Source organism: Eutrigla gurnardus (assembly GCF_963514095.1).
Source record: "Eutrigla gurnardus genome assembly, chromosome: 20".
Lineage (NCBI taxonomy): Eukaryota > Metazoa > Chordata > Actinopteri > Perciformes > Triglidae > Eutrigla > Eutrigla gurnardus.
This window is the reverse complement of record NC_139931.1, coordinates 9,314,692-9,326,289: the sequence shown is the minus strand read 5'-3', so window position 1 is coordinate 9,326,289 and position 11,598 is coordinate 9,314,692. Positions and strand designations below refer to the sequence as shown.

At 41.2% G+C, this 11,598-nt stretch overlaps 2 protein-coding genes across 2 annotated transcripts; one reads left to right on the top strand and one right to left on the bottom strand.

Annotated features, from left to right (window-relative positions):
• The first annotated feature begins 5,726 nt into the window (after window positions 1-5,726).
• On the top strand, window positions 5,727-6,620 carry med9 (mediator complex subunit 9). Its single transcript, XM_084037137.1, has 2 exons — window positions 5,727-5,864; window positions 6,096-6,620. The coding sequence occupies exons 1-2, from the start codon at window positions 5,782-5,784 to the stop codon at window positions 6,313-6,315; spliced, it is 303 nt and encodes a 100-aa protein (XP_083893263.1). The 5' UTR covers window positions 5,727-5,781; the 3' UTR covers window positions 6,316-6,620.
• On the bottom strand, window positions 6,386-8,241 carry LOC311031035 (dexamethasone-induced Ras-related protein 1-like). Its single transcript, XM_084037135.1, has 2 exons — window positions 7,969-8,241; window positions 6,386-7,844 (listed from the first exon to the last, which is right to left on the bottom strand). Exons 1-2 carry the CDS (start codon window positions 8,237-8,239, stop codon window positions 7,321-7,323), a joined length of 795 nt encoding a protein of 264 aa, XP_083893261.1. The 5' UTR covers window positions 8,240-8,241; the 3' UTR covers window positions 6,386-7,320.
• Between the last annotated feature and the right edge of the window lie 3,357 nt (window positions 8,242-11,598).

Sequence of the window (11,598 nt, the reverse complement as noted above, 5' to 3'; positions counted from 1 at the left end):
TATTGATTGATATGGAGGCAAACAACTGACAGCTGATGCTCAGCTGCTGGATGCCAACGAGCTCACGTCAACAGTTGAAAATTAGGCCCAAAGCCCTGAAAAACTCAAGTTCATCTAATGAGTTTTTTACTTGACTTCACTTAAAACCAAGAGAAAACGTATTTTACATTTTCAGTTAATGCAGAGAGTCTACACTGAACTCAAAGAGACCTTATGAACACACACATATTAAAGGGATGGGGTTGCTGCATGACCTTGCCCATGTATATCTGTAAGTAACCCCAATGTGTTTTTCCCAACAAAGATGTACAGATGTGTACAATTACTCACTTTTGTTTGTATTATGGTCAGTGGACGATGTACTCAACACGTCAATACATGTACCAGTGGTACCAGCAGTCTCCTCATATTCATATTTTGTGAAGGTGTTGGAGATAGCTGTGATGGTCTATATCTACATCTGAGAGTAAGATGAGCCAAAGCAAGCAGCTGGTCTGAGTTCATTCTTACATGCAATTTTGAAAACCGGGTTCTTTTTTTCAAAATATAATCACAATTATCCAAACACCAAACTCAATTTGCATAATTCCTAGATTGTTTGCAAAATGACACACTTCAGTCAAAACATACACACTTCAGTCAAAACATATACACATATTTGTGAAAATGCTATTAGTTTTCATTTAACCAACACAGTCCTCAATGATCAGACACTATTGCAGCCAGTTTCACACTGCTGTGATAAATAAAAAACACTTTTGTAAAAAAAACTAATTTTAGGAAATAGCATGTGCTAGATTTTTGGCCAGACATTGTTATGTAAGGGATAATTTAGGTGTCAAAAAAATAGTGACAAACCCACATCACTCCTCATGATTAGTTTGAGATATAGGGAGAATGTACACAAATAGGCCTACTATAAACTTACCAAGCACTGCACAACACTGATGCTGCAGACTGAATATTTCAAGTATGTATTTTATCTTCCTCTTCCTCTATCTCCTTCTTCTCCTCTTTCTCTACCTGGGCCTCCTCCTCTACCTCCTTCTCCTCTTCCTCTACCGCCTTCATCTCCTCTTTGAGCTCCCCCTCTCATTCTCACTCTTCTTCTTCTTCTAGCTCCTTCCATTTTTGTTGAAGACAGGTGAACTCACCTGCTGCCTTTTATAGCACACCTGAGTGTTGCGTTTTCAAATAAGCACATCTGTGCTTCCACACTTGGTGGATGTGATTATCCAATTTGTTCATAAGTGTGGTCATTGGCAATCCGGGGCTTTGTAATGACAAGGAAGTAACCTCACAATCCGTATCTGTGTCTAAGGTGTGAAAATGTGTGTAGCGTTTTACAAATCCCTGTGTGTAATGTTTTGCAAAAAGGGTGAAGCAGACATTGTGTGTAATGTTGTGCAAATCTGTGGAGGTGTTTTGCTCCTTGGAGTAGAATTTCGCAAATTGTGTGGACATTTTTATTTTAGTGTGTAAACAATCGTAAGAAACTGTAATTTTCTTCTCAGACGTAACCTTACTCCATCACAACTTCATATGAATTACCATGGTTATTCTGAAATACAGGATGACTTCGGCATGACTTCAGCTTGATTTACAGCTCTATATATAATAGTGTGTGTGTGTGTGTGGGGGGGGGGGGGGGGGGGGTGTTCCCACAATTGTTCACTTGGGGGCAGTGCAGGTGTACTTATCCTTTCAGTTAAACTTTGTTGCTCTCAGGAGTAAAATTTGAGTCATTGTATACTATTATCAATAATAATAATAATAATAATAATAATAATAATAATAATAATAATAATAATAATAAGAAGAAGAAGAAGAATAAGAATAAGAATAAGAATAAGAATAAGAATAAGAATAAGAATAAGAATGTGTATCTTCTTTCTTTCCTTCTCCATGCCATTTGGGCTATTTTTAAATCTTAAAATAAAATCAGGCAACTTCACCACTGGGTATTAATTATGGTGTCCAGGCAAAACTTCCCAGTGACTTATAAGTCATTTTCAATGATGCTTATTAAAAACTACAGAATGCAATTTACTCAGAAAAATAGTAGAGGGAATGACAGTGAACATGCCCATTCAGTGGTACACTCATTACTACATTGCTGGATGGGTAATGAGAGTGTCTGGACTTACATGAGCTTAAGTGTACGGAGAATGAGTCGGGGTGTCATTCACGTGTCTTTGTTAGATTACGACTAACCCAGGTCTGAGCCCTTTAGGCACTACTGTGTGAAGGAGTTATTGGAATCATTACAGCATCTAACAATCATGCAGTGTGCCTCGTCTGGAATGGAACCAAGTGCGTATCATGCAAACACTCGGCCTTCTGCCCGCAGCGCCTAATTGATTGAGTTGACTGTTTGCATGTCTCGGTGCAGCAGTAACATCAGCTGTAATGCAGTTATTGCACCAAAGAGGTTTGCTAAGAATCAGTAGATTGTAAATGGAACTGAGCCTCTGCTTTCTGGGAAATCCCAGTGTAACAGGCAATGATGGGCATGACATGCAATCGGTCAGTTTACTTTGGAACACTGCTGAGACGCGTGACCCACACACACACACACACATAGGATTTTATAACTGAATGACCCCCATATACATGCATGTTGAGAAAGCCTTGTTTATCAAATTAAATGTGGATTTTGTTGGAATAAATAATAATCTGGTGAAGGATTTCTCCCAAGAAGTTTGGACTCAACTGACGGCAAAACATTTCCTTTCGAACTAACCTTTTGACTGGAAATATCTTCTAATGCTCAGTATTTATTCAATTTAATAAAGTATTTTATAAGAAAAACAACAAGAAAAAGATCAGTTTTAATGATGTACAGTAGATTAGCTTTCATATGGAGAATCATGCTAATATTAGACCACAGATCAGCATCGGACATCTGCATCCTGCCAGCTCCCTGCCAGAGATGCTGGGATGTGACACATATTTGAGATGCTGTCAGCGGCTCTTTCACGTCATCACAGAGGCTGGGTGGGGCAAGGCAGGCCACTTGGGGAGTGTTATGGAGGGGTTCAACCAGAAGAAGCATGAAGTCACCCAGGCCCAAACGTCAACCAGAACTCCCTTGATGGTCACAAAACACAAGATTTCTCTGACTTCTCACAGCTTATGAGATCTTTTCCCAAAAGATGCTGCTGAGTTCATACATGGAGCCAGGACTTTTTACAAACCTTTGGCTTTTCTCATTGATTTAACTTTTGCTTGACACAATCTTCTTGTTAAGAAATTTTTATTTTTTTGTTAATAGTTTTTCATTGAAATCTTTAGAATGATATTGTTGCTAAGACAATGACGATGATGAAAAAAAAATGAAGAACTTATTCAGACATTGACTCAATATAAAGGATGCAGTGTAGAGGTAATAAATACTAATGCATTTATAATTTATTCAATTGTGCTTCATGAATGTACATTCGAACAAAAAAAAGTAAGCAAGGACATAATCAAAAGATTAGTCATATCCATTCTGAATGAAACATTGCTAAAACATTCTGAACATGTACTCAAAACATGAATACCACGATTGCTTGTAATCCTTGTATAAGATGCAAATGTGGATAAATATTAACAGCATAATATTTACTTCCCTATCAAAGGAATAAGGGTTTGTTTAAATCCTCACAGCTAATTAGCTTCCATATAAAAAGATCAGAGAAACAACATACAGTCAATCAGTCAAACAGATATCAGTGATTCTGACCTACAGTCGGGTAACAAGCTTCTTCCTGTCGGGTTGCCAGTTCCCTCAGCTGTAAATAGGTCAAAGTTACTCAGCGTGATGCAAAAAGACACAATGAAAAAAAAAATGCTGAATGAAACAAACCCCTACATGTACATACTAATGTGATGCTTATCTACCCCGGGCAAATTTTACAACATTTACTATCGCCACACACACCATTTTACTCTATGACACAGCTGTTATCTTCTAATATCCGTCCAATTACAATAACAATGTGCATGCGATTCCAGCCAAATGCGTTCAATTGCTTGTGTGGGATGAAACCGTCTGGATCACGAAATGGCCCATTTATTCTCATTCAATGTGATGGGTCAGAGCTTTCCCTGTGACCCAAAAACACTTGATCTACATAATGCCCTACAAACTAAAAACTGGGTCATATATAGGTGTACCACCTCGGAAAGAGTCCTCAGTATGTAATGTCAACGTCACACTGAAACTCAGCAGGAGCACCGGATGATTGGTTAGGTGTCTGGTAAGCTCACAACTATCACTCGGTTGGAGGTGTGACCAAGAAAAGTGTTCAATAAACCTCACGCCTAAATGCGAGGTGAAGTCTCACCGAAGCCACGCTTAATTAGGTCTTCACCGGCTGTGTCACGTCGGTGGTCTCTCCGCTGTGGTGGCTAATGACAATTTGTCCCCTTGGTGTTTACAAGGTGTGGGTAGTGATGTGTGTGGCGGGAGAAGTGGACAGGATTAACTGTCAATCCTTTGATGGGAACATATCGCCGTGGAAATATATAGGTCAGTCAGGATGAGAAGATCAAGAGAGGAAAATCAAGCCCCTTAAAAGAAAAGGCAGCCACATTTGAATGGCAGATAGAGGCATACGCACACCAAATCCTGCTACTTTATATAGCTTTGTGTTTTTAAAAGAGGTTTGATGGACTAACTACTTCACAAGCACAGTGTAATCTGTGCAGTGATGCCGTTCATCATGGTGGTTCCCTCCATCTGCAGGCGGGTGACGAGCAACTCAATTAACATGACATACGGCCATTGCCAATATTAACTCACTCTGCCTTATCAGTGGTCAAACACGAAAGTGAGCCTATTGCAATATCATTCAGGTTGCCAGTCTAATAAGGCTAATGACCTGCAATAAGAGAGTGGAGGCCCATGGTCGATTTGAGGCCTGATATGGCTGGATGTAGGTCAGTGAAGGCTGAGGAAGAGGTGGACCGCGGGTAGGTTTTTATTTGTAGAGCCGTGAGTATCTCAAGCCTATTTGGTCTATGCTGATACTGAGAGGCTGCACATATTACCAGCTGCATCTTGAGGGGCAGTAGGCTGTTGCTCAGAAATACGGTAGGTTTTCCCTTTTATCCTGGGTCATCAATCTAATTTCAGGATAAAACTCTTCACACATCTATAATATAGACACATAGCATGACTCATTGGAGTCCATTAGACCACTTTCCCTGACCATCATGCACACTAGTGTTTACACTGGTTGCTGTATTTCACTCTACACGCACACCACGTATAGTGGCACACTTGTAGACATAGGAGGGTGAATTAAGGTATGGATTCTTAAGGTTGCTAGGTGGCATTATTCCCGAGTAATGCAGGTCAGATTTAACAGAGAGCCTTATATAAACACCAAGATTACTGGGGTTCCTTGAAAAATAAACCCAGGTTAGGCCTCTGCCGTACAACCTTATGATTACACAGTATAATATATCTTGGAAATAATCATGGGATGAAACTTTGAGTTGCAGGTCAAGTTTGACCTGAATCCATTTGGGATGACTCAGCACCAAACTAATAGAAAAACACCAAGGCCGTAGCATGCTGTGTCATCATTTGCTAAAATCTCTTTTATTTGCTAACAGCTGAAGTTACTGAGCGCTACTGTACACGTTCTTTATTCTCCAAATGTTTGTTATGCGCGCCTTAACTGATTTAATGAAGCCTTAAAACGGTCAAGGTTCATTTTTTTGTGGAGTGACGTCATCACACACTGCCCATCCATGACGTAAACTAAGCGCGTCGCGAAGCAGCTAGTGATGATGGCGGTGTCTCAGCCAAGGCAAGAGAAAGAGAGCGAAGACTGCTCTTTGCTGCCTTTAGTTCACGATATTATAAAATGGTAAGTGTACCAGGAGATGTGTGTGTGTTGCATGTTCGGTCGCTGCTGCGTGGAAACATATTAACTTTGTCGTAAACGGTCGTTTTGGTGGAGTTGCTAGGCTCGTAGCTAAAGCTAACGTTAGCTATTACTGCTAGGCTAATTGAACTAGAAAGGGTGCCGTAAATGTCCAAAATAACATGTCAGCGTGGATGTAGCTTTTCTATTATTCACCCTGCTCTCTCTTTTAAGCATGGACAAGGACAGCCAGGATGTCCACCAAGAGCTGGCCAAGCTGAAGGTAAAGATCCAGGAGGCTCGGGAGCAGATCTCCAACATGCCCGGGGTGGACTGCAGTCCGCCGGAGCAGCAGCAGCAGCTGGCTACGCTGCGGGAGCAGGTCCGGACCAAGAACCAGCTGCTGCAGAAATACAAAAGCCTGTGCATGTTTGACGTGCCCAAAGCATCATGAAAGTGACTGGATTACTGCGCACGGACTGGAGGAAGCTCGTAGATGTGCAGGGTGGAGGTTTTGTTGTTATATCCTCACCCACGGAGCAAACGTGGAATTCAAGAATACGCGAAGGACGTTTCAATGAGCGAGGACTTCTTTTTCTTTCCTATGTTGCATCAGATGTTTTTCAACATCACACGGTGTCTTTTTTTGTCTATTTTTGGAAAATGCCAACTTGGTTAGTATTTGTATTAAATGTAGATTTCCCCATTGTATAATATTCCTATCTTGTCAAATTTTGTAATAAATTAATTGATTAAGAAGTATTTGCTTTTTTAATTAACGTACCAGTCCGTCCACATTGGCCTTCGTCATAGCTTAATGATCTTTTCAAGTGATTGTTGGCTCTGTGATGGGAGGTTTTTCAGAATGTAATGATAGTAAACATGTTGCTTATCTACATTTTGAGGTGGTGGCAGGGCTGACATGTAGTTAAATCTGAGAGTGCTTGAGACGTGTTTATGGTCCCACACGCATCACTACCCCTCAAATCAGTATGTTGCACTTTTAAATGTATCTGCTTGTGTATGAAGTGATAACTTGTGAGAAACGACTATTGTCCAGTAATTAGAACCTGCTGTACTTCATTGCATGTTTTGCTTCAAAGATGTAAGAGAAGAGGAAGACAGTCTATGAAAATACCAAGTGTTTTATTTTTCCATGTATCCAAAAAAGTCGACATATGCACAATAAATACACATTCAGATTTGTTCATAATGCAGCAAACATTCAAGTTTCACCAAGTTTTGAAAAAGAAAAAAACTTAATAGCAAAATGTAAACTTTTTTTCTCTCATGTGCCTTTCTCGGCAAGCTAATTTAGAGGCAGATTTTACAGCATTTTGAGAGGATCTACTGCATCACTGAGTGTCTCATCGCAGGATCATCACAGTCTGCAGTTTTTGGGCTCCTGCTTCAGCTCCGGAAAGTGTCCGGAAAGTCTTTTGCGCACGGGGGGGGGGTGTCAGCATATGACGCAGCCCTTCTCTTTGGCCTGGCTGCCTCCTATAGCTTTCTCCTTGATGTACATCAAGTCACTGTGCACGCTGGGTCTCCGCGCCAACGGCGCCACGATTCCGTACGCGTTCCCGTCTTTGCACTTCTTGCTCTTGAAGGACTTCCTGTGGAGGAGCTCGCAGTACTGCGCCGACACCTTGCAGTGCCGCCCGGGGCACATCTCGCCCGGCAGCTTCGACATGGTGAAGAGAGTCTGAAACATTTGGTCCACGTTGGTGTTCTTCTTCGCCGAGATCTCAAAGTACGCGCAGTGCTCGTCTCCGCCGACCAGCTGCTCGATCTCCTCCTCCTGCACTTCGCGGTAAAAGTCTCTCTCGCACTTGTTGCCGCAGATCACCAGCGGCACATCCACGTCCTCCTTGGTTTTGTTGCGCAGGCACGACTTGGTCTCGTAGATCTGGCGCTTCAGGCGCTGCACCTCCTGGAAGGAGTCTCTGTTGTCCAGGCTGAACACCAGGATGAACATATCGCCTGGAGGGAGACAGCAGAAGACGGGTTGAGTGCCAAAACAATAACACCATATATGAAACAGCAAACACGAACTCTGCAACACACGCACGCTGTTGGACTTTGATGCCTTAAAAGCTCAACTCACCGGTGAGAATTGAAAGCCTCCTCATCGCAGGGAACGGGTGGTTTCCAGATGTGTCCAAAATGTCCAGCTGGTAAACGTCCCCCCTGATGCTGTAGAGTTTCCTATGAAAGTCCTCAATGGTGGGTGTGTACTGGTCGTCCACTCTCTCGTGCAGAAAGCGAGAGATGATGGCTGTCTTCCCAACTTTGGTCGAGCCCAGAATCACCATCCTGTGGCAATTCTTGGCCGGGATGTCGAACTCGTTCTCGGCGGATGACATTTTCTTAATCATGGTGGCAGGCAGGTCGGGTTTAAAGTCCTTTCAGTGAGGTGAGGAGTCTAACCTCGGTGTCTGGTCTGAAGCCGGAGGGGAGCAGGCTGAGCATTTATAGGGGAAGTGTGCCGCGCCTCCAAATGCGTCATGCGTTACGCTCCAGTTTCGGGGGAGATGGAGACCTACCCGATATTATAATGTTACTATGGTGGTTTTTGTGCGTCAGCCCTGTTCAACTTTAATCAACAAAAAGGGGACATATATATACATACTTAAAGCGTGTTTTCAATTCGAATGCTTAACTTTTCAAACATGTTTTGATTGCCATATCTGCTTGCGTAATAATTATTATATGCGTAATATGCCATTTAGATAATGCCATGTTTGACAGACACTCACACAGTTGCTTGTTGCACGTGTTTTATCTAAATGTTGTAATCGAAAACAACTCACCTAGCGTGCGCGCCTTATCTGCATCCCCTGTGTTTATGTTTTGTCTCGACAGAAAATACAGGCACCTGAAGCAACAGTCGAATTGCACGTGGACGTCGGCTTCATCAGTTCCTTCGGACGCCAGTAATTGATGGGCAGGTTTCCCCTCAGGAGAGGAAGGCATTCAGGGGTTGTTTTGCTCTTATCACCCTCATAGCGTGTAACCCACCTGCACGAGTTTAAATGAAATGCTACTGCAGGTTTGTTGTTGTTACTGTAGCAGTCTCACTATGTATTCACATGTATCTATGTTGTTTGTCATTGTTTTATTTATTTGACTTATGGTTTAAATGGTTACCTTCTCCATTTGTTTGTAGGTAAAGCACTTTGAAATGCCCTAAGGTGCAATGCAAATATGGGTATAGGCTACTGTTGCTGTGGCATTGTGGTGTAAGTTATGCTCTGTGGAGCTGAAAGTCTCAATGCAACATGCAAGTTAATTATATTTGTCTTAATGTAGCCTATTTGTATCCTGCATTTTTTTAAATAAGTCTTTTTACTTTGCTGCCATCATAGTGAGCCAGCTTTTTCAAGTCAGTCTTGACAAAAAAATGTTTTTGTTAAATTAGGATTAAAAATATATTAAATATTAATTAATTCAATTAATTATCAATTAATACTAATAACACTAATAATAATACTAATAATAACAATATAACATTTTATTATTTTACGATGTTTGCCAAAATGGCAGCAAAAACACTGTTACAACAATAATTGCAATACAAAAGATGTCACAAGTGATCAGACAAATGAAAATCCAGTTAAGTTATAGAACTATCACACTGATCCAAATATAAACAGAAGCAGTGGCAGTTTTTGAGAAAGTATTTTATGGATTTTCCCACCTTCTAAATTAGAATCTCTTCACCTCCTCAGACAAAATGGAAGATCATCAAACGTAACAATGAGGGGCGGGGGGAAAAAACCCTACAACTGAAGAGCAGCTGTGTGAAACCGCTGCCTGGAAGCCATCCAATCCAATTTGTATCGACGTCCTCGTGTGTTGATAAAAGTCCCCCACAGACCGTCTAAAGATAGAGCTCGCTGTTTGTGACTCACTCATCCACATGCCACCTTAACCACTTATCACCTTTACCTTATCTTCTCACCCGTGAATCAGTGCAGAGAAAGAAAATTCATTCTAAAAAGAGAAACCCTAGTTTTTGATGCATTTGTGACTCATCGCTAACAATTACATCTCTTTAATTCATTCATTCAAGAGATAATAAATGGACAGATAAACATATAATATATGCCACGTGTCCTTTCAACAGGCAGTTATAGAACGCAACAAACAAGAATTAAATTGCTCCTCATAGCTATCAGTGTCGACCTCAGATCATCACTAGATAAAATTGACCCAAGCAGCAAGGTTCAGCATGTTGCCATTTAACTCTCTACCTTTCTCATTTCCTTTAACATCCTTGAAATAAAACCGCAATAAATCAGATTTTACACAACATCCAAAACGATTGGTTTCATGTTGGTGACCTTTTTTTTTTTTTAGCCCTCTGTAGGGCATTGAGGATGAAACTGGAGAGGCTTACTTAAGCCTGGTTGTTCCAGCCTTGATCAATGGGTTTCATGTAACCAGGTCAGAGTGAACCAGCACTACGGCCTTCACTATTGCTCCGTAATTAAGCCAATGTGTTCCCAGACACGCATATAACAGCACACGTGCATGCAGGCCGTCACAACAACAGTGGGGGCAATATCATATATAGATATATGTACTATACATATATATATATATATATATATATATATATATATATATATATACCCAGTTATATATACCCATTTATGCACCCATTTATGCAGTGATGTGCAAATCAGATTAAAGCAACAGATACATGTAACAATATCCAAAAATCTGGTTCATTCCAGTTTCTCTTTTTCTTGGTAACAGCCAACATCTAGGTTATGGGCAAGCGTTTAACCGGCTGAGTTTCTTTATTTGTGGGCCAGAGAAAGAGAAACATTTGCACTGCGAGTTCTCTTGAACCTCAATGACAAACCCACAGACCCCAGCTGCTCCCCGGAGACCTGGATCAGGGTCAGTCCCAGAAACAACAAACATGCAGGACAGATTCATTTGTCTTTAGCTTCAATCCCTTTGTCTGTTTGCCAGCGTCCTTTTCTTTGTGTCTGTTTGGAGTCTGTTCTGTTGGGTCCGGTCCTTGACACGTGCACTGTCCTGGCAACGCAGCCCTCGAGCAGGGCAAGCACACTGCAGCCCACTCAGGCCCCCGGCCCAGTGATACACATTCGATTCATTTCCTTCTCAGCCATGTTTGCCTTCATCATTCAGTCAAGAGGACAGAGAAGACTGCAGGAGACGGTGCTTCACAGCTGATGTTTTTTTTTTTTTTCAGATTGGTGAAATGATTGAATTCATCAACACCATATTTTATTGTGAAGGAACTAATATTATAATAGAAAAAAGACATCTCTTTGTCAGGTGAAACACTATAAAGGATGAAGACTGTGGCAGACTAGGGAGAAAGTCTTTTTACTGTTAGGAGCGATTTTTCATAATGTTTTGTGGCTCGACCTTATTAGCAATTCTATGAATTAAATATAACATGGATGAAACACAAGTTGAAAAAACGTGCTTCCAGACGAGAAGCGGTGACGTGTTTAGAAATGTGATTGCAGACAGGGTGGTAACATTTTGTGGTATCGTGATCCTTGTGATGTCATATCACACATGTAAAACACTGCACGCGTAACATGTTTCACACAAAATCTGTTAGTGCGAAGACTAATTTACAAGAGCATATGTGTGTATGCGTGCTTGAGTCTGAATTTGGCTACATGGTGTTCTGCCTGCAGGCACCTTTCTGCCTTAATGTAATTTAATTTGACTACATTGTGTGACT

Coding starts and splice junctions, on each gene's coding strand:
- LOC311031035 (XM_084037135.1), bottom strand. CDS start 8,239: ATGATTAAGAAAATGTCATCCGCCGAGAACGAGTTCGACATCCCGGCC. Junction 7,845..7,968: donor GAGGCTTTCAATTCTCACCG/GTGAGTTGAGCT, acceptor GTCTCCCTCCAG/GCGATATGTTCATCCTGGTG.
- med9 (XM_084037137.1), top strand. CDS start 5,782: ATGATGGCGGTGTCTCAGCCAAGGCAAGAGAAAGAGAGCGAAGACTGC. Junction 5,865..6,095: donor GTTCACGATATTATAAAATG/GTAAGTGTACCA, acceptor CTCTCTTTTAAG/CATGGACAAGGACAGCCAGG.